Raw genomic sequence first — 25268 nt, 5'->3', positions numbered from 1 at the left:
CTTCTTTTGACGTGCTTTCCTATGACTTTTTTTAACTTCTTTTGACGTGCTTTACTATGACTTTTTTTTACTTCTTTTGACGTGCTTTACTATGACTTTTTTTACTTCTTTTGACGTGCTTTACTATGACTTTTTTTTTTACTTTTTTCGACGTGCTGTACTGTGTCTTTTTTACTTTTTTCGACGTGCTTTACTATGACTTTTTTTACTTTTTTCGACTTGCTTTACAATTACTTTTTCTACTTTTTTCAACGTGTTTTACTGTGACTTTTTTACTTTTTTGACATGCTTTACTATGACTTTTTTACTTTTTTGACATGCTTTACTATGACTTTTTTCGACGTGCTTTCATATGACTTTTTTACTTTTTTCAACGTGCTTTACTATGGCTTTTTTATTTTTCTCGACGTGCTTTACTATGACTTTTTTATTTTTTGACATGCTTTACTATCACTTTTTTACTTTTTTGACTTGCTTTACTATGACTTTTTTACTTTTTCGACATGCTTTACTATGACTTTTTTACTTTTTCGTCATGCTCTACTATGACTTTTTTACTTTTTCGACATGCTTTACTATGGCTTTTTTATTTTTCTGACGTGCTTTACTATGACTTTTTTTCACATTTTTCAAAGTGCTTTACTATGACTTTTTTTCACTTTTTTCAACGTGTTTTACTATGACTTTTTTACTTTTTTGACATGCTTTACTATGACTTTTTTCGACGTGCTTTCATATGACTTTTTTTACTTTTTTCGACGTGCTTTACTGTGTCTTTTTTACTCTTTTCAACGTGCTTTACTATGGCTTACTTTTTTCCGACGTGTTTCATGACTTTTTTCGACATGCTTTAGCATGACTTATTTTTACTTTTTGACATGCAATACTATGACTTTTTTTTTACTTTTTCGATGTGCTTTACTATGACTTTTTTACTTTTTCGACGTGCTTTACTATGACTTTTTTTTAAACTTTTTTCAACGTGCTTTACTATGACTTTTTTTTACTTTTTTCGACTTGCTTTACAATTACTTTTTCTACTTTTTTCGACGTGTTTTACTATGACTTTTTTACTTTTTTGGCATGCTTTACTATGACTTTTTTTGACGTGCTTTCATATGACTTTTTTAGTTTTTCGACGTGCTCTACTATGGCTTTTTTATTTTTCTCGACGTGCTTTACAATTACTTTTTCTACTTTTTCGACATGCTCTACTATGACTTTTTTGACATGCTTTACTATGACTTTTTTACTTTTTCGACATGCTTTACTATTACTTTTTTACTTTTTCGACATGCTTTACTATGACTTTTTTACTTTTTCGACATGCTTTACTATGACTTTTTTACTTTTTCGTCATGCTCTACTATGACTTTTTTACTTTTTCGACATGCTTTACTATGACTTTTTTACTTTTTCGTCATGCTCTACTATGACTTTTTTACTTTTTCGACATGCTTTACTATGGCTTTTTTATTTTTCTGACGTGCTTTACTATGACTTTTTTCACATTTTTCTAAGTGCTTTACTATGACTTTTTTATTTTTCTCGACGTGCTTTACAATTACTTTTTCTACTTTTTCGACATGCTCTACTATGACTTTTTTGACATGCTTTACTATGACTTTTTTACTTTTTTGACATGCTTTACTATGACTTTTTTACTTTTTCGACATGCTTTACTATGACTTTTTTACTTTTTCGACATGCTTTACTATGACTTTTTTACTTTTTTGACATGCTTTACTATGACTTTTTTACTTTTTAGTCATGCTCTACTATGACTTTTTTACTTTTTCGACATGCTTTACTATGACTTTTTTACTTTTTCGTCATGCTCTACTATGACTTTTTTACTTTTTCGACATGCTTTACTATGGCTTTTTTATTTTTCTGACGTGCTTTACTATGACTTTTTTTCACATTTTTCAAAGTGCTTTACTATGACTTTTTTTCAACGTGTTTTACTATGACTTTTTTACTTTTTTGACATGCTTTACTATGACTTTTTTCGACGTGCTTTCATGACTTTTTTTACTTTTTTCGACGTGCTTTACTGTGTCTTTTTTACTCTTTTTGACGTGCTTTACTATGGCTTACTCTTTTCCGACGTGTTTCATGACTTTTTTCGACATGCTTTAGCATGACTTATTTTTACTTTTTGACATGCAATACTATGACTTTTTTCTAACTTTTTCGATGTGCTTTACTATGACTTTTTTACTTTTTCGACGTGCTTTACTATGACTTTTTTTTACTTTTTTCAACGTGCTTTACTATGACTTTTTTTTACTTTTTTCGACTTGCTTTACAATTACTTTTTCTACTTTTTTCGACGTGTTTTACTGTGACTTTTTTACTTTTTTGGCATGCTTTACTATGACTTTTTTCGACGTGCTTTCATATGACTTTTTTAGTTTTTTCGACGTGCTTTACTATGGCTTTTTTATTTTTCTCGACGTGCTTTACAATTACTTTTTCTACTTTTTCGACATGCTCTACTATGACTTTTTTGACATGCTTTACTATGACTTTTTTACTTTTTCGACATGCTTTACTATTACTTTTTTACTTTTTCGACATGCTCTACTATGACTTTTTTACTTTTTCGACATGCTTTACTATGACTTTTTTTTATTTTTTGACATGCTTTACTATGACTTTTTTACTTTTTTTGACTTGCTTTACTATGACTTTTTTAATTTTTCGACATGCTTTACTATGGTTTTTTTTATTTTTTTGACTTGCTTTACTATGACTTTTTTACTTTTTCGACATGCTCTACTATGACTTTTTTACTTTTTCGACATGCTTTACTATGACTTTTTTATTTTTTGACATGCTTTACTATCACTTTTTTACTTTTTTGACTTGCTTTACTATGACTTTTTTACTTTTTCGACATGCTTTACTATGACTTTTTTACTTTTTCGTCATGCTCTACTATGACTTTTTTACTTTTTCGACATGCTTTACTATGACTTTTTTACTTTTTCGTCATGCTCTACTATGACTTTTTTACTTTTTCGACATGCTTTACTATGGCTTTTTTATTTTTCTGACGTGCTTTACTATGACTTTTTTTCACATTTTTCAAAGTGCTTTACTATGACTTTTTTTCACTTTTTTCAACGTGTTTTACTATGACTTTTTTACTTTTTTCACATGTTTTACTATGACTTTTTTCGACGTGCTTTCATATGACTTTTTTTACTTTTTTCAACGTGCTTTACTGTGTCTTTTTTACTCTTTTCGACGTGCTTTACTATGGCTTACTTTTTTCCGACGTGTTTCATGACTTTTTTCGACATGCTTTAGCATGACTTATTTTTACATTTTGACATGCAATACTATGACTTTTTTTTAACTTTTTCGATGTGCTTTACTATGACTTTTTTACTTTTTCAACGTGCTTTACTATGGCTTTTTTATTTTTCTCGACGTGCTTTACTATGACTTTTTTTTACTTTTTTCAACGTGCTTTACTATGACTTTTTTTTACTTTTTTCGACTTGCTTTACAATGACTTTTTCTACTTTTTTGACATGCTTTACTATGACTTTTCTACTTTTTTGACTTGCTTTACTATGACTTTTTTACTTTTTCGGCGTGCTTTACTATGGCTTTTTTATTTTTCTCGACGTGCTTTACTATGACTTTTTTTACTTTTTTCAACGTGCTTTACTATGACTTTTTTTCTACTTTTTTCGACGTGTTTTACTATGACTTTTTTACTTTTTTGACATGCTTAACTATGACTTTTTTCGACGTGCTTTCATATGACTTTTTTAGTTTTTTCGACGTGCTTTACTATGGCTTTTTTTTATTTTTCTCGACGTGCTTTACAATTACTTTTTCTCCTTTTTCGACATGCTCTACTATTACTTTTTTGACATGCTTTACTATGACTTTTTTACTTTTTCGACATGCTTTACTATTACTTTTTTCGACGTGCTTTACTATGACTTTTTTACTTTTTTGACATGCTTTACTATGACTTTTTTACTTTTTCGACATGCTCTACTATGACTTTTTTACTTTTTCGACATGCTTTACTATGACTTTTTTATTTTTCTCGACGTGCTTTACAATTACTTTTTCTACTTTTTCGACATGCTCTACTATGACTTTTTTACTTTTTCGACATGCTTTACTATGACTTTTTTACTTTTTCGTCATGCTCTACTATGACTTTTTTACTTTTTCGACATGCTTTACTATGGCTTTTTTATTTTTCTGACGTGCTTTACTATGACTTTTTTTCACATTTTTCAAAGTGCTTTACTATGACTTTTTTTCAACGTGTTTTACTATGACTTTTTTACTTTTTTGACATGCTTTACTATGACTTTTTTCGACGTGCTTTCATGACTTTTTTTACTTTTTTCGACGTGCTTTACTGTGTCTTTTTTACTCTTTTCGACGTGCTTTACTATGGCTTACTCTTTTCCGACGTGTTTCATGACTTTTTTCGACATGCTTTAGCATGACTTATTTTTACTTTTTGACATGCAATACTATGACTTTTTTCTAACTTTTTCGATGTGCTTTACTATGACTTTTTTACTTTTTCGACGTGCTTTACTATGACTTTTTTTTACTTTTTTCAACGTGCTTTACTATGACTTTTTTTTACTTTTTTCGACTTGCTTTACAATTACTTTTTCTACTTTTTTCGACGTGTTTTACTGTGACTTTTTTACTTTTTTGGCATGCTTTACTATGACTTTTTTCGACGTGCTTTCATATGACTTTTTTAGTTTTTTCGACGTGCTTTACTATGGCTTTTTTATTTTTCTCGACGTGCTTTACAATTACTTTTTCTACTTTTTCGACATGCTCTACTATGACTTTTTTGACATGCTTTACTATGACTTTTTTACTTTTTCGACATGCTTTACTATTACTTTTTTACTTTTTCGACATGCTTTACTATGACTTTTTTACTTTTTTGACATGCTTTACTATGACTTTTTTACTTTTTCGACATGCTCTACTATGACTTTTTTACTTTTTTGACATGCTTTACTATGACTTTTTTTTTATTTTTTGACATGCTTTACTATGACTTTTTTACTTTTTTGACTTGCTTTACTATGACTTTTTTACTTTTTCGACATGCTCTACTATGACTTTTTTACTATCATTCAACGTGATTTACTATGACTTTTTTTGACGTGCTTTACTATGACTTTTTTTTACTTCTTTTGAAGTGCTTTACTATGACTTTTTTTTACTTCTTTTGACGTGCTTTACTATGATTTTTTTTACTTCTTTTGACGTGCTTTACTATGACTTTTTTTTACTTTTTTCGACGTGCTTTACTGTGTCTTTTTTACTTTTTTCAACGTGCTTTACTGTGTCTTTTTTACTTTTTTCAACGTGCTTTACTGTGTCTTTTTTACTTTTTTCGACGTGCTTTACTATGGCTTACTTTTTTCCGACGTGTTTCATGACTTTTTTCGACATGCTTTAGTATGACTTATTTTTACTTTTTTGACATGCAATACTATTACTTTTTTTTTCTTTACTATGATTTTACTACATACTATAGTACGATTTTTTTGGTAACTTTTTTTCCTATTACTTTTTTTTTTTTTTACTTTTTTTCCAGCATGCTTCTTGTGTTACTTTTTCGATATGTCAAACCAGAGCTGCATGGTGGTGTAGTGGGTAGCACTGTCACCTCACAGTGAGAAGATCCCAGGTCCGATTCCCAGTTCCGTGTCTTAGTGTGGAGTTTGCATGTTCTCTGTCTCCTCCCACAGCCCAAAGACTATACTGAATTTTTGCTTTTTGCTTTTCTCAACATTCTATACAATGAGTTTTTTCAACATGCGACACAGTAAAAAAAAAAAAAATCATAGTATAGCATTTTGGGGGAAAAGTTCACTCTAAAAACAAAACAGTTTTGGCCTAAATGCGAGTGTTAAGTGTAGTGTAACTGGTCTGTTTGACCTACAGCTGCTGTAAACAGCTGGTGAATAAATCTGTGACAATGGTTAAAGAAAATAAGGTGAAGAGAATTGTAAGAAGCACTACAGACATAAAACATTAAAAAATGGCTGATACAAAACGACACGTAACCATAAACATTGACTATAACTTTTAATTGTGACAACACTGAAAAAAAAATCAAGTAAATCCAGTTGTGTAGTGCTTTGTGTGCAACATTCATTGTTATTGTCCTTGAAAAGTCATGAGAACTGTAAATACAAAATACAACAAAGCCATGTCATAGTATTCACTTTGATGCAAGCGGACTAATCCATAATAACCTACTTAAAATGTAACGGATGATGCTGAAAGAAATTAAAGTAATTCACATTCAAACAAAGAAATCATTTGACATTTAAGCGTTTGAGTTTTTGTTAATTCCCAACACGTCTCTCGAGTCCAAAACAAAAGAAAATCTAAAAAGAAAGAACCCCCAAACAAGTCCTCCACTGACAAACCTATGTATTTTTTTGGCAACTTGTTTCCACCAGATATGTTAAATACTTGTTCTCTACAGCATGAGACCCCAATAAACTACGTGTATAGTTTATATCTTCCAAATGAACATTTTTGCGCTGTGGTTTTAATAAAAGTAGATACATGCTTCCTCCTTGTAGGCAGTGCATATCAAAGGAATCAGCAAAAACACCTGACCTAAGCTGACGATGTGAGAACATGCTCCAGTTGTGCGAAACATACAGTGAAACAGATGGCTTCTTCTTTTTGACAACATGCACTACAAAATAAACCAAAATGAGTCTGACTCGTAGTTTTTCAAACACCCTTTGTGCCACAATGTAAGCAGATAAAAACCGCAAAGATAAATGGTTAATGCTGACGACCTAAACACAGAATATATTAACTGTACCTGAAGAGCAAATGCATTAAGTGACAGCATATCCTTATTACGCTCACTCATTTCAGCTTTCCAGCCACTCCCCTCTCACCTAAATGCTCAAACACCCAATGATCCTTTGTGTTTTTCAAAATATGCAGCAATATAAAACGTTTAAAAAGTACTAAAATTAAAAATGACACTCCTGAAATACCATCGTTTTCATGAAGAACAATAGGTACAGACTCTGAAATGTTTCAGCACCATTTTTTTTTGTCTAATCTGAAATAAACCCGCTGATAAACCACGTCGCAACATAACAAAAAAAGAAAAGAAAAAAAGGATGACTAAAGATGAAAAAGTCCCTCGTAAGCAATTACGCACATTTTTGGAATTGCAATTTTCAGCGTGATGTTGACATGGTATTCCAAAATGCATAATCTCAATCCCAATGGCCACTGCTCAGTAAATTCAAAGACAGGATGAATATAAATTAATTAACAATTTATCAGTGTTTTTTTAAGTTTCTGTCATACATCAGTCAACAATGATTGAAAAAAAGACGCTAATGCTATATAACCAACATGATGAATAACAGTCATACTGTTTGTGCTGTGCTTAAGACAACAGTGAATAGGATAACATCATAGTGCAAATTATTCTTAATAGTTGTTTTAAACTCTTTCCACAGCCAGATAGATGGATTTTTTTATTATCAAATATAAGTTTAGACATCTACGGCTTACATATTGGCAATATCACGTTCCATACTTGCCAACACATTTGGTTTGTTATCACTACAACCCAACCATCGAGTCGCCGAAAGAGATTAAAATAAATCCTAAGAATGGTTTGCATATTTTTACCTGACGAAGTTGAGCAGACTGGAAAACCATCCTAACGGACTAAGATGATGGTTTAAAGACATCGGAGTACTGCAGTAGCGTTTTTTTCACGTTGACAACTGAAAAAAAGGGTAATACTGAACAGGTTAGAGGCTGAACACAATGCAGATTCTCCATCGATGTCGCGAGACAATGTGAGGTAGAGGATCACACAAGCAGATCGACAGATTGGACCAACGGAGTTGCCAGACGTGAGGCACGGGGGTTGGTTGTGGTTGTACTTGTGAGAAGAGGAAAAAAAATAATAACGGTATTCACACTTCGCCAAAGTTGGTGTGGCCCGTCTCCTTGGCGTGCTCGCGGGCTTCCTTTTGTCCCACCAGGCCCGTCTGGCACACCATGCAGCGCAGCGCGAAGCGGTTAACGTCCGTGAACTGCCGTTTGCGGCGAGCCTCGTCCGCCAGCTCGAGGGCCTGCGCCAGGATGACGTCGTCCGTGGTGGAGAAGATAGTCTGGGGCGGAGTGTCGGAGCCGGCCGTCTGCTTCTGCAGCGGGTCATAGTGGATGCCGTCGTAGATGAGCAGCACGCGTTTGTGGTAGCCGGCGTCCTCGCCGAACCGATCCACTCTGACCGTCTGAGTGTCCACCACACAGATCTCGCATTGGTAGAACTTGGACAGGATGGAGACCTCGATGGCTCCGCCCCAGGTGTCGTCGCGTCGGATCCAAGTGCAGTACTCGTCGTTGGTCTTGCCCAGCACGGCTTCGGAGTACGCCGCGGGGTCGCTCGACACGATCTGGGCGATGAGGCCTCGCATCTCGGGGGCGCAGGCGAGGTCGTATACGCCGCCCTCCACGACGTAATACACACTGGTGAAGAGGCAGGAGTTGTCGGCCGGGACCACACGGCGGGCCAGCGTGGGCGTGGCTTCCAGGCGTGGCGCTTTAATCACAGTGGGATGATCCTGAGGAGGCTTTGGCTTGTTTTTTTCTTCTTCCACGATGAGCGTGTCTCCTGCAGAACACAATACAGACTTTGGTAAGACGGGGTCAAGAGGTCTCAGGTGCTGGAAATCTTTGAAAACACTTTAGTGTTTTCTAAGGTTTTTAAAAGTGCTTGGATTTAGACTAAAGTGCTTGAAATGTGTGTTCTATGTGATGACATCTATGATATAACAGACATATTTGAGGGACTGAAAACAGCATTTTCTGACATTTCTTTATGAAAAATGACTTTTGATGATGAACAGATGATGAAAATAGTTGGTGATTATATTTCTGTGGATCTGTTAGTGGAATTAGTTTTCCTTTCATTTGTGGTCCTTCTGTAAAAAGCTGTCTCCAAACATCATGTTGGTTGTTTAGAGGACAATAATATCTCATTTAATGTGATGAACAAGTGACATAATAAGTAGACTGAATACTGACCATTGGATTGGTACAAATATGGAGTTTATCACAGCTGGAAGGTGCTGGAAAAGCCACCTTGAAATGCTTGAAAAGTGCTTGAATTTGACTTTGGAAAAAGGTGTAGTTCCCAGTTGTTTTGGGTATTTCATAGTTTGTGATCTTCATAAATGGACATAGCTTCTTTAACTTAATTACACGTTAGTCTTGAAATCATGTGATTAAATAATAAAACAGCCACATAAACAAGCGATTATGTGAAGGTATCTGGACGGGTGACAACATGCCTGATTTGATGGGGTAGTCCTTGAGTTGGGAGTCTCCGTTTCGAAGGTCCAGGCTGGAGGGAGGATAACCAACCATGATTTTCTGCACATCACAGGGGATCCCAGTCAGCTCCTCCACCTTACTCTTCAGCTCCTGGACGCAGGACTGATGAGTCAAACCCTGCATGGTGTGGCTCCCGTTTTTGGTCTTACAGCGAAGCCGCAACATCCTACCTGCAGAACCACGAGAGAACCTATCAGTTACACCGCATCATGCTGAACTTTTCTCATTGTAACCTTCAAGAGGACACTTTAGATTATTCAAGAACTTCAAATCATCTGTATTTTTTAGTTAAAGCCTTACTGGGAGTATCACATCGTATTCATATCAGAGTATAATAATAATTTTGCTATAATTCTAAATACTTATGGCAAGTAGTATGTCTCATTAGTAAAGCATGCTGTAAAAAAAGTAATTTAAAGTCACATAATAAATGTAATTTAAAAAAAAAAGTATATCCTGTTGAACAACATGGGACCATTTACATTTTTTTTTTTTACGGCAGTCAACAATAAATAATGCAAAAAAACACAGTTATATGATTAGGAAATAAATAATTGTATTTATATTTAAATGTTTGCTTTGATTAAACATTTTTCAAACAAAGTCGCTGCTGTAAAACAAGCATTTTTAAAAAGGTATTTGCTTGTCGTCTTGGGGACAGACTTAACGTGGCGTCGTCATAACTTACATTACATTTATTATCTGTTTATTGTAATTCAATCACAAGAGTTGTTTGATTTCGACCCATACCGCTGTAGAAAACCAGCCGATTTGTGGGGAAAAAATAAATAAATGAAATGAAATTATTTTATCTGCAAATTGGCTTTAAAAATGGCAGATACAGATAACCATAAAAATGCAGAATATCGGCACTGATAATCAGCCAGGTGATAATCTGGTTCAAGTGTTTGTACTAGGAACAATTTACCTAAAAAAAAAAAAAAAAAGATCTTCATCAGTGAACACTGGGAGCTATTTGTATTTACAGTTTACTGATGTTAATTTTTGTGCAGCAAATTAGACTGATGCACTGATACGACTAAAAAAAGGAATAAAAAGAGTTTGTCAATGAAGTATACTGCTAAATAAAAGTCACTTTTGTGTTTTAAATTTGAAAAAGCTGTCATTTCAAAGCAAATACGGGCTGAATGGAAGTGACTTAGTTCTCTCATTTCTTTGACCGAATAAAACAAATGACAAAACAATTTAATATCCAATTGCACTATTTCACCAGGACACAGAAAAGTCAAATCAGTTACCGTTTACCACAAGTACATAAAAAGGGCAGTATATCAGCTTGATTTGGCAATCACTGCAGATCTCAAATATTTACCTCCACTCTTTATCTGAGAAAAAATAGATAAAGAAAAAGGTAGAACCACTAAATAAATGTTAAGTAGAGGCTTTAATGTCTGGCTGCTATCTTTATTGGGACCATGGCATGTCAGGTTACATGTTTATAGAAATGTTTAAAGGATAATCAATATGTACACATAAATACAGATAATTAAAAAGGTTTTATAACCACAGTTTAACACTAGACACTAAAGCAGAAATACACATCATTAAATCACAATTAACGACCTCGAATCTCTTACAATGGTTCACTTTCACACTAAACCATTCACTTACATTTCCCCAACACGATACAGTGATAAAAACCGCGTTTTGTGGTTGTTATTTTAAAATGATCTGTATTTGACGTTAGCTGCTTCATCGTGCTAACCTAGCGTCTGTTTGCATTAGCTTTGCTAGCCGACACAGCAAAAAAAGAGAGAATAAAAGCAAGAGTCGGGGTGTTTGCTGGCTGTTTTGTGTAACAACGCTGCTGTTTCACTGTGACAAACAATACAAACTGCTGATGAGCCGAAATGAAACACATGACAGCGACATCGCTTTTGTTTTTTTATCGTCTTTTGTTCTGTCAGTTGACGACTCAACAACAGCTAGCGACGTTAGCGGGCTAAGCTAACAACTTCCTTTATCGGGAAAGAAAACAACGCGGGATTATGCGGAGTGACTCGTTTCTTATAAGAAATATCAGAGGCTTGATTTATCCCATTTATCCCGAAACGTTACGTACAGCAGCTCCTCCAGAGACGGACGCTAACGGCAGCTAACCGGTTCTTCTGCCAGCGTTAGCATGCTAAGTGGAGCCATCTCCACTTCGCAACCAGGTAGCATTTAGCAACCTGCGTCGCCTGACGTCGCGTCAACATAGACGACAGGTTGGCGACATGTCAACGAGCAACACTGAAGGAGTTTGGTTTTCTTACCCGCTGTTGACTGCAGCAGAGCCGCAAACAATACACATCCAGGGGAGAGACTCCGATTTCTGTGTGTAGAACGTCGGTTGACGTCTATCTCCACGTCATGACGTACACTGTCGGATTATCCCACGGCTTGTACCGTAATGTCCCTAATAGCCGATAGAGAGCTGAAGCGCACAAGTAGAACATTTACATCACTTAGAAAAATACATTCTAACAGAAAGCTTTATGGTGATATATCTAATTTCTTACTGTTTTGAAATGTACTCATTTATTTCATGGTCATTCATTTCCCTTTTGTATTTTAATGGCATAGGTGATTGGAAAATATATATATATATTTTTCACCATGTTTACTTTGTATGAATCCCCTTTTTGTTTGTTTGTTTTCTTCTGAAGGATTGCGATGTTATAGTGGTACCATAATGAACTGTATCTTTTATTATTTATTTATTTTTAATTTTTACATAATGCATTTAATAATTTCACATATAGGCTACAGAAGTTCAGACATGTACCTACACATAAACATAGATACAAATATGAATCTTATATGAATAAATTAAATAATAAATTATTAAAATTCTCAAACTTAATAATAAACTGAATATCAAGAAGTGGACATAGTCATTGTGACTCGAATTAAACTCCCAGAAACAAAGTTCAAGAGAATAAAACTATTTATTTTGATGAGGCAAAAAAAAAAAAAAAACACATTAGCGTACAATTCTTTTAAACGATTGATTGAATCGATTGAATCATTTTCAGGTCTTATACTCATCTGTCCCATAATCATAAAACTGTAAGCCCCTTGATTTGATGTCTCCTTCAATAACAGAGGCCTTAATATTTATCAAAGCAAAGCAGTTTATGTTTAATTCAGTTCTTCAAAGAATGCGAGACAATTTTGCATTAAACAAAAAAATGTAATTATCACATGGAAGAAAGCGCATGCTGCTGACATTTATGTCTTTGTGTGTATTCTCCCAATAAAATGCTGAAATTTGAGAATTCACTTTTTATTGTCTGCTTACAAGGCACAAGTAGGCTGCTTCGAAAGAAAACGTATCAACAGTCAAAGAATGAAACTACTGCACCAAAGAGAAGTTAAAGAGTAAATATACATCCGACTTGCAAACGTCAGATAGACGAAATGTTTCTGGATCTGCAGCTTCATTTTAATTTATTTATTTTAAATCCCTCTCAGAACCCGACAAGTACATTCTGTCCGATCGAAACCAAGTCAATGTACTAGGAATACATTCAATTAGAATCACAACTATAGATGGGAGTGTTTGCATTATAAAAATATTTTTTTTACTACTTTATAACGTGCGATAGTGAAAATTGTCTTTCATGACGCATAAATGTGCTTCATACAGAGGAGCTAATTCCACCGATGCAATATAATGTGCTTAAAGGTTGAGCAAGTGATTCTATTCAGAAACACTTTGTAATATTACTTCAAATCCTCGTAACATACCGATATCAATGAATACATTAAATGCTCTGACATAAAACTTTTAAAAATATCATCTGTGGCCGTGGCAGGACTGTAAAAACCTCGTCCAATAGAAAAAGTTGTGCCGGAGAAAATGATTGGACGTCCTGCCTGTCTGTCAATGCTTACTTCCTGATTGCACTCAGTCGATCTCGAGCACTAGTTGGGCGTTCTGGGGGGGGGGGGGCTTTGAACAGAGGTCTGAACCAAGGGGTCCTTTAAATAGAGGTGGACTTTTAACCAAGGGGGCGGGGCTATCTTGGTTCGGCAATGTGTTTGAAGTTAAAGTCTAGTGGTTTTTCCAAATGAGCTACTCTGCCTTTGAAGTTTAATGAGGAATTATAGTATTAACAATGAGGATACATTTTTTTTGCACATGCAGAAGAATCTATGATTCTAGTTCGAAGCCTCGGCATGCAGAGCGATGTTAAACATCGGACCAAAACTACGATCGTTTCCTAAAAAAGAAAAAGAGCTAAGTATTTTTGAGTGAACTGAACCCAGATCTGTTTGTAGGACGTCGACGGCGTCCGTCTTCACTCAGAAGCGGACACAGCCACCAGTTTCTTCGGCGCTGTCAGAGTCGCTTCCTTCGCACAGGGACTCCTTCAAGGAAAAGAGAAGACATTCACTCATTAAAGCCTCAGAGCAGCAAATCCTATCCGGGGAAGCTAACAGCTTCCCAAGGGGGGGGGGGGGGGGGGTCATTATAAAACAGCAGACTCTTCTCCAGCACATTCTCAAGAAGTGATTAATTATTAATCACATCCTGAGCCTGCGTGTGATTGGCTCCTGACGAGGAAGTCAAACTCAAATACTTTTTCCCATTTTTTAAATATATATCCAGGAGTCTAACAAACACTATCAAAGAGTTTCTACCTAACTTTGTCGACGGGGGTTTGGAGGTTAAAGGAACGCAAAAGACCGAAAACCATAAAAAAAAAAAATAATACACCACTGTGACAACATATCGACATGAGTTACGATGACATGAGTTGAATTGTGGGAAAGAAAATGAACGGGGGTTTAGTTCCGTGTACTAAATCTCCAAAATACTCACAGACAACCGCTTCCTGTCCGAGGCTGTAAGACAGGTTTAGAGGTGGAGAGAGAGAGAGAGAGAGAGAGAGAGAGAGAGAGAGAGAGAGAGAGAGAGAGAGAGAGAGAGAGAGAGAGAGAGAGAGAGAGAGAATGTGGAGAGGGGCTGAAGCACTGAACTCACAAGGCAAAGCCAACAAATACACAACACATGAATATGCATTTTTAGATTTCAACTGTGTATTATTTGAATATTCTCTCAAATTTCCTGAGTGGGATTTAGTTTTTTCAAGTGAAATCATTACTATATCAAAAAACAGACAATATGTCTTTTATGTGTGTGTGTGTGTGTGTGTGTGTGTCTTTTGTGTCCAATAAACTAAAAAAAAGTGAAAGTAGACATGCTGTTCTGCATATTCAAGCCAGAGGCAGCCCAGTCGGAGGAGCAGAAGTCATGCAAGACGGACGTCTGCCTTCAGAAACAGACATAAAGGGCAAAACATAGCGACCCATTCAAGATCCAACACATGCCCTGAGAGAGAGACAGACAGACAGACAGACGGATGGAGTTCCACGTGAGTCACTTTCAACACAAGACACTAAAAAACTAGTGATGTGTGATTTCCTATTTCCGATCCGATACCAAGTAAAATTCAGGCTGGAAAATAAAAAACCCCAAAAGAAATGTATTGAAGTGTATTTAAGATATCAGACTCCTCCTCCTTATTGTTCAATTATGAAGAATTATCATAAACAGCCATATTCCTCATGATGACAGGCAGAAGAAGTAGTTCCTACCAGCTTCCTGTTTGTGATAAATTACTAATTTACCCCTAAATTACTAAAATATCGATATTTTAATGTGAGAATTGATTCTAGAACACACATTTCTAGTATCGGAAATATCGATATTTCAGTATCGATCCGCACACCACTACTAAAAAAAAAAACATCAGGAGGATCCCAGACGGAGGCGAGGTCGCTGGACACAAGGGGGGGTGGTAGGACCGGTGACTGATTACAGCTGACGGAGGTGGGCTCGGAGGGGGGTGGGGGGGCTGTAGCTTGGTGCACTAACTTGGCTCTGCCGTCCCTCAGGCATCAGGGCGGGCGGGGTGGGGGCGAGCGGCAGCCAGGGCTGGTTTCCCGCGCTGTAGAGCCGCGGACGCTTGACCTGGTCGTGACTGGACAACGGCGTGTAACTATTCCGCCGGTGTATGAGAGCCGAGTCCCTCGGGATTTTATCCTGGTAGGAGATGAAACACCGCAAAGGTTAAGGAAAAACAATAAACAAACAAAACATGCAGGGGAGGGGGGGACACACCTGAGGAGACAGCCAAGCTAGCTAGCCGTCCTCACGGATCCACAGACGGCCGGTTTACTGACAAGACGATGGTGAGGCTGTGAGCGTGCAGGCCTGATTACATCACGACGCCAGCTCGAATCAGGATTAGTGAAATGTGTGTTAAATAATAAAAAATGGGACTAATAGAGCTCATGGAACCAGGATGCAACCAGGAAGGTGGTGATGATCGGAACAGCCAAAGCCTCCATCATGGTGAAACAACACCAAAATTTACATTGATTAGAGTGCAGCTCAAGCCTACGACTTGATTTAGGTCCACTTTAAAAAAAAAAAAAAATGAGCAGAGGGGGGAAATATTCCAAGAAAAAAAGTGGCAAATTTGCGAGTTTATTACGATGCTAACAACCGGCATCTATGCTAGCTGACTTCCCATGAATGTACGTGTATTTTTCTAATGAATCCGCCTCGGTGATGATGTTGATTTTTATTGTTGCTTTTATTTATATGAGGACAAATTGTCATCTGGTTGTTTATTTCGGCGGTTGAGCCTACATGCTAGCGGTAGCTTTCACTTGTTGTCATAGCAACAGCAAACATCCAGTGTTAGCGGAACCGAGCAACTTGTTTTTATCGGCTATATATATTTATAAAGAGGCAAATTTGCGAGTTTATAAAGTTTGCAACTTTTTTTCTCTGAATATTGCCCCCTCTCTAGGATACATTTTTTTTCATACAGTGGCCCTGAGATGTCGTCATACAAGCCAGACGGATTAATTCAGGGAGAAAAAAGGGAGTAAATGCAGCAAGAAAGCCTCAAACAGGATGAATTACAGACACACACACAAAAAAACAAGCCTGTTAGACTCTGAATTAGATGTTGTGATTTTGAGTCATTACTGTGTTAAGTACAACAACAACAACAACAACAACAACAACAACAACAACAACAACAACAACAAAACAGAATTCTGCACACGTGATCACATTTGGGCCTTTTTAATTGGACAACAACACCGAACGCACATCGACGTGACAACGCGATGCGGTTCCGCTCGATCCGGAGCGACTTACGAGAGGCCGGTCTCGGTGCGTGTTCACCGCCTCCACGTTCAGATAAAACATTTCCACTTTGCAACCTAGGGAAGATCAAATATATAGAATTCATTTAAATTAAATTAAATAAAAGTGTTGATACACTGTTGCCCATAAAGTTGGATTATTTCATTTTCAGACAAAATCCTCTGTTTATTCCTATTTAAATTGATCACTGTTGACCAGGTGCAATGATTACATCATGTATCCAGGTGATATTAATTCATGCATATTAGAGTGTGAATCTTTGGCTTCACAGCGATTCGATTCGATTAAAGGACGATTATTTTTTTTGTAACGATTCGATTCGATTCAGTAACTTGTAACCAAAATTCTATATCCATGAAATAAACATGCAATAATGCAAGTGAGACTATCTGTATTCTTCTGAAAGGTGAAAAATAACATATTTATTCTAGAAAAAAGTAGTCCTGCATAATATTTTATGCTGAATACAAAAATATAATTAAACATTGCTCAGTTATTTTTAACATTTTTCAATAGGCTACATGCTTGCAGGGACGTCTTAAACGTATTAAAACATTAATCATAATTAAGAATTCATACGATTAAACGCATTTATATTGATTATTGGTGAAGCCAAAACGATTCATTCTATTTATTTATTTTAGCAGATCGATTTAGATGAATCAGTAGGACTGACAATCGATGCATCGAATGAATCCTTACACCTCTAAAGCATTTATTTGCTATAAAAGACTAGACATTTGCAAATGATTCCAACTTTATAGACGACCATATATGGAGATGGAAGGTCCTACCGTAGGCGACGGGGGTGAGCTTGAGGATGGTGTGGAGCGGACACTTCATGTACGGGAGATCTTCTGTGGGATGAAGACGAGAGAAAACGATGAAATCATCAGATTCATGACGTCTGTACGTGTTCACAGCTCTTTGTGTTCCTCCGACCGGCACTCTTGTCCAGGAAGTAAGCCAGCAGGCAGCGCATCACGGCCTGGTGGCAGACGACCAGCACGTTGGCCTGCCGCTCCAGCTCCATGATGACCGGCTCCAGACGCTGGACCAGGTCCTGGTAGGACTGAGAGAGGGATTTAAAACCTCAGGAGGACTAGTTTGACATCCAAGCTGAGTTAAAGCAGCGTTACCTCTCCTCCCGGGTATCGGTAGTGGTATTTATCCTGGTCCCGCAGAGCAAACTCCTCCGGGAACGTCGTCTTGATCATCTCGTAGGTCATCTCCTCACAAACGCCCTGCAGGAGGAGGAGGAGGAACAGGATGAGGAGGAGGAGCAGGAGGAGGAGCAGGAGGAGAAGGATGAGGAGCAGGAGGAGGAGGACAGCGCTGGTCTTAATGCCAAAACAACAAGTTCACTGCACAAAATATTTTTTTCCCCATGAAAACAAAAACAACCCAGGATTTAAATAAAGTCCAAAAAGAGATTATATAAAGTCAAATATCAGTCTTTAGAAAGAAGAACGTTATTTATATGATAAATTGTCCGTAATCATTCTGTTTTTAGTATTTCGTTTTAGCTTTTTGAATAAATATATATCTATCTGTAGATAGTTGTGAAATGTTTGCCTTGTATTCTGTTTGTTGTCCTTGTTGTAGCTGTGTGTCTATTTATATTGAGTTATATTCCTCGTATGTGTTCACACTTAGCCGATAAAGCTGATTCTGCTTCTCCCCGACTTTGACTGGAGTACGATGTTCAGCGTGTACCAGCGTGGTTTTCACAGTGTGGCGTTGATATGTTTGTACGTTGGCAGTGACATGACGATGTGTTACTGACGGCGTCGATCTCGTTGAGGATCTTCCACTGTTCGTACGGAACGCCGAGCTCCTCCGCCGTCTGGATGGTTCTCCTCAGCTGACTCGTCCACACCTTCAAATCCAACAACTCATGTTCCTCCACGAAGTCTCTCAGAGCACCGGCAAACTGGGGGGGGGGGGGGGGGAGAGAGACCTTCAAATCATCAGTCTGTTCATTACTTCCTCTCCTCCATCAGATTCACTGTCGGCTGGTGAGAAACAGGAAATTAAACAGGATTAAACGTGATAAAGGTTATGACTCAGGTGGTGATATTGCTTTCTAGAATCCCGCTGATCTGATCTCCCCGAGGAGGAGGAGGAGGAGGAGAGGAGGAGGAGGAGAGGCAGGTCATTGTTTTTCTCATATGAAAGATGATGAAGTCGAACCTGCCTCCCCCGAGGGGAGAGCTCCGAGTCTCCCCCGATGCGGCCCTCCACGTTGTGGTCGCTCTCTCCGTGGCGACACAGGTAGAGGGAGTGCGAGTGCACGTGGATGTTCATGAGGTAGTAGACGATCTTGCTCTGGATGTAGTCCTGCACCCGGTTCACCAGGAACCGCCGGCCCACGTTCATCACCTTGAGGAAAGACAGGTCCCTGCCGACACCACCTAGTGTTGTTATTCTGAACTGCAGCTATAAATCCACAATGATGACGATATACTAACAATGTAAATGCTTGGTTAAAAAGGACATTTATTAGATGAATCATCTCCTGTTTAATGTGTGTCTTAGTATTTTATTTGTGTATTCTGTATATGAATATTATTATTATTATTTAAGAAAAAAGAAGAATCAGTTCTCACTTGTCGTAATCATCAGGATCCAACGGTTGGTAGGTAACCTTGTAACACTCGATCCGCTTGAGGAAATCCCCCATGACCCTCTCTCGGTGTCTCTCGGGGTAGTCTGGACTGGACACCTTCACTTCCTGTCGGCACATTCAGGCGTGAGCGAGCACATGAGCGGCGTGCAGCGGCGTGCGGCGGCGTGAACAGTGAGGTTTGACCCCGTCAGAGAGAACGTACCAGGATGTTGGCAGCGATGACCTCCGGGTCGTCACACACCGACTCCACGAAGAACACCTGTGGAAGAGAACGCAGCTCGCCGCGTCAACGACCGTTAAAGAGTCCTGACCGCAGCGTTGCCAGGGGCAACTGGAATCTGATTGGCTTTGTTTTAAGATTTCAAAAAAGCTTTTTTATTTATTGTATCTCTAAATGCAGCCATTAATTTCCTTAAATAATAAATACAGGATTAAATATATCTGTATCATTATGATTTGTTGTTGTTGTTGATTCCATGCAGACGTTGATACAACTACTTCAACATCTATCACACTAAATCACAACACTCAGACGTTATGAGGTTTTGTGTGTTCCTGATATTCTTTATGCATTTATGTTTATATTAAACGTATGCAAAGCGGATTTATTCAATGTTTTTGGAGACCTACATTGTTAACATGTTTTTGCTCGTGTTAAACTTCTTCTCTGCGTTCGCTGGTGTGTTGCTGCGTTCTCTGGTTCATTACTGGGAGAACAAACAAAAAATAAAAAGCCTGAACTGGCAGCAGGACTGAGTATCGTGTTGCACTCTCATGAAGCGTCCTTGAGCGAGAGGAGACGCAATAAAAAACATTACAGGGCTCCATAGTGCTGCTAGAGGTGACAACAAACTCCACAGAGTACCTTTAAGAGTACTTCTGATGTTAAAAAGAAAGTTCTTGTGCTGCACTTAAGGACATTATAAACACACATGATGATAAATATATATCAATATAAAATACGGCTGATTGAACGTGTCGTTTTCAGGAGTTCAGGAAACTGTGTTTAAATATCTAAGTCTAGTTTCCACAAAAGGCCAAGAGGGATGTAACAATTAAATACAAACATAATAAAAATCTTATCCAAGGCACTCGCCTTGAAGAGAGTTTTAAAAATGCTGTAGAAAATAATCAAAAACATTACTTTTGCTTTGAAGTCCTGTTAAAGTATTTTAATGTTTTACCTGTAGAATGTGCCGGTATTAATAAAGGGCATTTTTAAAACCTTGGATTAGATCTTAGCTGGATCCCTTCATGCCCCCCCCAACCAAAGTTATAAATCCGGTTGTCTCACCTTGTACGCGTTCTCCTTCCCAAAAGTCAGAATGAGGTCTCGCCGTTCTCTTGTGGTGTTTGTTGCATCAAACACCTGATTAAAGGAGAGAAGGGGGATTAAATGTGCGTTAAACGCTTGAGAATGTTTGAGACGGAGGACTCACCGCGATCTGACCTCCCTCCGCCGACAGGTAGGCCTTCACGTCCTGCAGGGCGACCAGAGCACACTGTCTGTGGGGAGAGAGAACATCCAGTCATGGAAACGTCAGAAATCACAAAGGAGGTGTCGTGTTATATTACAGTCTTTCAGGTTTATAGAATTTAATTTGTGCTGCTCAAAACGGCCGGCAGACTAAACTACATTTAGGAAAAACTCAGCAGCAGCAAATTTAGTTTGAAAAGCCACAGATATTCCTGTGGAGGTTTTATCGGGACTACTTTTTTAATTAACAGATAAAATCCGTTTATACTCTCCGATAAAAAACGTGTTTTTAGACGAGACTTATTTCCTCAACCAGATAAGAGATCTAAGAAATGAGATTATTCTTTTATTCTATAATCTTCTCTGAGAAATCTGCACTGATTGACAGCTGAATACAAACAGGATGTGGTGTCTCTGAGTGCACATCATCTATGGATCCGAGCCGTTAGAGTCCGTCTCCATATCGACTGTCTGTTTCCAGGAAACAGCTGAGTCACCGACGCAGCAGAGGAGCAGAACAGGACGGACCCTCGATGCTGCAGAACGCCGGACGGACCCTCGATGCTGCAGAACGGACGATCACACTTACTTCCTTATTCTCATGGCGTCCTCGTTGTCGTGGCGGAAGAAATCGTAGGACTTGTACGCTCTGACGGCCTCTCTGCGGTACACGCCCAGGTTAAACACTGCAGACAGGACAAACACTCGTTTTAACGAAGATTTTAACAATTTACCTGATGCAGAATGTAGCCCCTCCCCCTTCTTCTGGCATCATTGATTGATGATAGCCAATCATTTCAACCAATGTTCGATAAAATCAGATGTAAAACTATTCAAAGATGTATTGATATAGATATAATGTTTGTTTTGAGCCCAAATAGCAAAGAAAAGCTGGAGACAACCAGTTAAACTTTACTGTTAAATGTTAAATTTACAGTCGGCATGACAGTTTTAGTTATTTAACCTTGTATTTATACAGGTTGTCTCATTGAGACACGAAGTCTTGTTTTCAAGAGAGACCTGTTTCAGACAAACAATCCCAGAACAAATAGTTCCAGAGAGACAACAGTGTACAGACAGTACAACAAACAGTACAACAAACAATACAACTAACAGTACAACTAACAGTAAAACAGACAGTACAACAGACAGTACAACTAACAGTACAACTAACAGTAAAACTAACAGTAAAACTAACAGTAAAACAGACAGTACAACAGACAGTACAACAGACAGTACAACTAACAGTACAACTAACAGTACAACTAACAGTAAAACTAACAGTACAACTAACAGTACAACTAACAGTACAACAAACAGTACAACTAACAGTAGGGCCTACAACTAACAGTACAACAAACAGTACAACTAACAGTAGGGCCTACAACTAACAGTACAACTAACAGTACAACTAACAGTACAACAAACAGTACAACAAACAGTACAACTAACAGTAAAACTAACAGTACAACTAACAGTACAACAAACAGTACAACAGATAGTACAACTAACAGTACAACAAACAGTACAACTAACAGTACAACAAACAGTACAACTAACAGTACAACTAACAGTACAACTAACAGTACAACAGACAGTACAACTAACAGTACAACTAACAGTACAACTAACAGTACAACAGACAGTACAACTAACAGTACAACAAACAGTACAACTAACAGTACAACTAACAGTACAAAAAACAGTACAACAGACAGTACAACTAACAGTACAACTAACAGTACAACAAACAGTACAACTAACAGTACAACAAACAGTACAACTAACAGTACAACTAACAGTACAACAGACAGTACAACTAACAGTACAACTAACAGTACAACAAACAGTACAACAGACAGTACAACTAACAGTACAACTAACAGTACAACAAACAGTACAACTAACAGTACAACTAACAGTACAACAAACAGTACAACAGACAGTACAACTAACAGTACAACTAACAGTAAAACTAACAGTACAACTAACAGTACAACAGACAGTACAACTAACAGTACAACTAACAGTAAAACTAACAGTACAACAGACAGTACAACAAACAGTACAACTAACAGTAGGGCCTACAACTAACAGTACAACTAACAGTACAACAGACAGTACAACAGACAGTACAACTAACAGTACAACTAACAGTACAACTAACAGTAAAACTAACAGTACAACTAACAGTACAACTAACAGTACAACTAACAGTACAACAGACAGTACAACAAACAGTACAACTAACAGTACAACTAACAGTACAACAAACAGTACAACAGACAGTACAACTAACAGTACAACAGACAGTACAACTAACAGTACAACTAACAGTACAACTAACAGTACAACTAACAGTACAACAGACAGTACAACTAACAGTACAACTAACAGTACAACAGACAGTACAACTAACAGTACAACTAACAGTACAACAAACAGTACAACTAACAGTACAACTAACAGTACAACTAACAGTACAACAAACAGTACAACTAACAGTACAACAGACAGTACAACTAACAGTACAACAGACAGTACAACTAACAGTACAACTAACAGTACAACAGACAGTACAACTAACAGTACAACAGACAGTACAACTAACAGTACAACTAACAGTAAAACTAACAGTAAAACTAACAGTACAACTAACAGTACAACAGACAGTACAACTAACAGTACAACTAACAGTACAACTAACAGTACAACAGACAGTACAACTAACAGTACAACTAACAGTACAACTAACAGTACAACAGACAGTACAACTAACAGTACAACTAACAGTACAACTAACAGTACAACAGACAGTACAACTAACAGTACAACTAACAGTACAACAGACAGTACAACTAACAGTACAACAGACAGTACAACTAACAGTACAACTGACAGTACAACTAACAGTAGGGCCTACAACTAACAGTACAACTTACAGTACAACTAACAGTACAACAGACAGTACAACTAACAGTACAACTAACAGTACAACTAACAGTACAACAGACAGTACAACTAACAGTACAACAAACAGTACAACTAACAGTACAACTAACAGTACAACTAACAGTAAAACTAACAGTAAAACAAACAGTACAACAGACAGTACAACTAACAGTACAACAAACAGTACAACTAACAGTACAACTAACAGTACAACTAACAGTACAACAAACAGTACAACTAACAGTACAACTAACAGTACAACTAACAGTACAACTAACAGTAAAACTAACAGTAAAACAAACAGTACAACAGACAGTACAACTAACAGTACAACTAACAGTAAAACTAACAGTAAAACAAACAGTACAACAGACAGTAAAACTAACAGTACAACTAACAGTACAACTAACAGTACAACTAACTACACGGCTCACCTTTGGTGGGGACTCCGATCCAGTTGAGGTACCGGGTGAGTTTCTTGGACATGTAGGTCTTCCCTCGGGCAGGCAGGCCGATCATCACGATCACCGTGGGAGAGTTGGTCATGTAGGAGGCCCACGCTGCAGGAGACAAGACAAACAACCGCTGACCCTCCAATGGTGCATGAGAAATGCATAAAAACACATGCAAATGGAATGTCCTGCATAGATTCCAAGATATCTATTTGTCACACACGGTAATTCACACTGAGCAATGAAATTCTTATATCTGCATCAAATAGAAAATACTAGTAAAGAATACACATATACTAAAAACTATCATGTATGGACACATAAAAACATATGTACAAAAGAAGAAAAAGTATTTCAACCACCGTAAAGTGCAGAATTAAGACAATAATAATGTGTTTATTTTTAGACACATAGGCCTAATTCATCACATCCTGGTTAGAGATTCACCTTTTCATTTCACCGTCTTCTGCAGGTTAAAGTCCAGACAGGTGATCTAACTAACCGTGTGTGCATTAAACACAAAAGGCAGTAAACTGTACTCACAGCACTTCTTCTCCTTCGTCCTCATGTCTGCCTTCTTCACGTCTGCACCGTTCGCAGAGCTGCTGTCTGTCTGACAGCTGGACATGTCTGCAACAGACGAGTCACACTGATGACGTAGAAGCAGCGTATGACTTCAATGCATGCTCTTAAAAACATATGGCTATGACTGTTTCCTTGGTAACATCAAGCAGAGCAGCAGTGGATGGGAGGAGGAGAAAGCCTCCGTAACCAGGGGTGACCGAGTTCATGCGACATAAAAAAAATCTGACGTGAAATAATAATAATAATTAAAAAAAATCCCCCCCAAAAAATAATAAATAAATAATAAATCCCGATATGGACCAACACGATGTAAATCCACGGTTTCTAGGTTCGCGTTTCCAGCCGCGTCATATTGCGTATATTCGGTGTATTCGTGTAATTGTGCGTTTACCTGGAGAATGACGCAGTTAATGACGCGGTCTTTCCACACCGTCGCTACGGGGACCGTCCCGATCTGGACCCGAGAGAACCCGCAGCAGGAGCCCCGGTCTGCTCGGCCCTGTCCTTGGTGCGGAGGTGCCTCCTCGGCCGGCTGGTGTCCTTCCAAGAGAGGGGAGGTGTGCC

At 37.7% G+C, this 25268-nt stretch overlaps 2 protein-coding genes and 1 long non-coding RNA gene across 5 annotated transcripts; 1 reads left to right on the top strand and 2 right to left on the bottom strand.

Annotated features, from left to right (window-relative positions):
• Positions 1-6093: 6093 nt before the first annotated feature.
• Positions 6094-11767, bottom strand: yod1 (YOD1 deubiquitinase). The gene is made up of 3 exons (XM_084039683.1): positions 11691-11767; positions 9372-9584; positions 6094-8692 (listed from the first exon to the last, which is right to left on the bottom strand). Exons 2-3 carry the CDS (start codon positions 9577-9579, stop codon positions 7992-7994), a joined length of 909 nt encoding a protein of 302 aa, XP_083895809.1. The 5' UTR covers positions 9580-9584; positions 11691-11767; the 3' UTR covers positions 6094-7991.
• Positions 11768-12346: 579 nt separating this feature from the next.
• pfkfb2b (6-phosphofructo-2-kinase/fructose-2,6-biphosphatase 2b) lies at positions 12347-25260 on the bottom strand. Of its 3 annotated transcripts, XM_084033636.1 has the most exons (17): positions 25096-25260; positions 24663-24749; positions 24102-24227; positions 21305-21401; positions 20678-20744; positions 20533-20607; positions 19441-19497; positions 19219-19343; positions 18803-19010; positions 18396-18542; positions 17749-17853; positions 17552-17681; positions 17404-17466; positions 16601-16665; positions 15302-15469; positions 14246-14268; positions 12347-13791 (listed from the first exon to the last, which is right to left on the bottom strand). In XM_084033636.1, the coding sequence occupies exons 2-17, from the start codon at positions 24745-24747 to the stop codon at positions 13722-13724; spliced, it is 1611 nt and encodes a 536-aa protein (XP_083889762.1). In that variant the 5' UTR covers positions 24748-24749; positions 25096-25260; the 3' UTR covers positions 12347-13721. The 3 variants fall into 3 exon arrangements, with proteins under 3 accessions (XP_083889762.1, XP_083889763.1, XP_083889764.1); XM_084033637.1 differs by lacking the exon at positions 14246-14268; XM_084033638.1 differs by lacking the exon at positions 15302-15469.
• On the top strand, positions 13827-14820 carry LOC311029034. Its single transcript, XR_014598837.1, has 2 exons — positions 13827-14287; positions 14330-14820. It is a non-coding gene; the product is annotated as an uncharacterized lncRNA (long non-coding RNA).
• Positions 25261-25268: the final 8 nt, after the last annotated feature.

This window comes from Eutrigla gurnardus (assembly GCF_963514095.1).
Source record: "Eutrigla gurnardus genome assembly, chromosome: 2".
Lineage (NCBI taxonomy): Eukaryota > Metazoa > Chordata > Actinopteri > Perciformes > Triglidae > Eutrigla > Eutrigla gurnardus.
The sequence above is the reverse complement of the archived record's forward strand: the minus strand, read 5'-3'. Positions and strand labels throughout refer to the sequence as shown.

Excerpts from the sequence above, each read along its gene's own strand:
- yod1 (XM_084039683.1), bottom strand. The coding sequence starts at position 9,579 with ATGTTGCGGCTTCGCTGTAAGACCAAAAACGGGAGCCACACCATGCAG. Across the intron at positions 8,693-9,371 it reads GGACTACCCCATCAAATCAG|GAGACACGCTCATCGTGGAA; the intron begins GCATGTTGTCAC and ends TGTGTTCTGCAG.
- pfkfb2b (XM_084033636.1), bottom strand. The coding sequence starts at position 24,747 with ATGTCCAGCTGTCAGACAGACAGCAGCTCTGCGAACGGTGCAGACGTG. Across the intron at positions 16,666-17,403 it reads GCTCACCCCCGTCGCCTACG|GTTGCAAAGTGGAAATGTTT; the intron begins GTAGGACCTTCC and ends GATCTTCCCTAG. Across the intron at positions 14,269-15,301 it reads CTGAGGGACGGCAGAGCCAA|CCTCGGACAGGAAGCGGTTG; the intron begins GTTAGTGCACCA and ends CCTGTCTTACAG.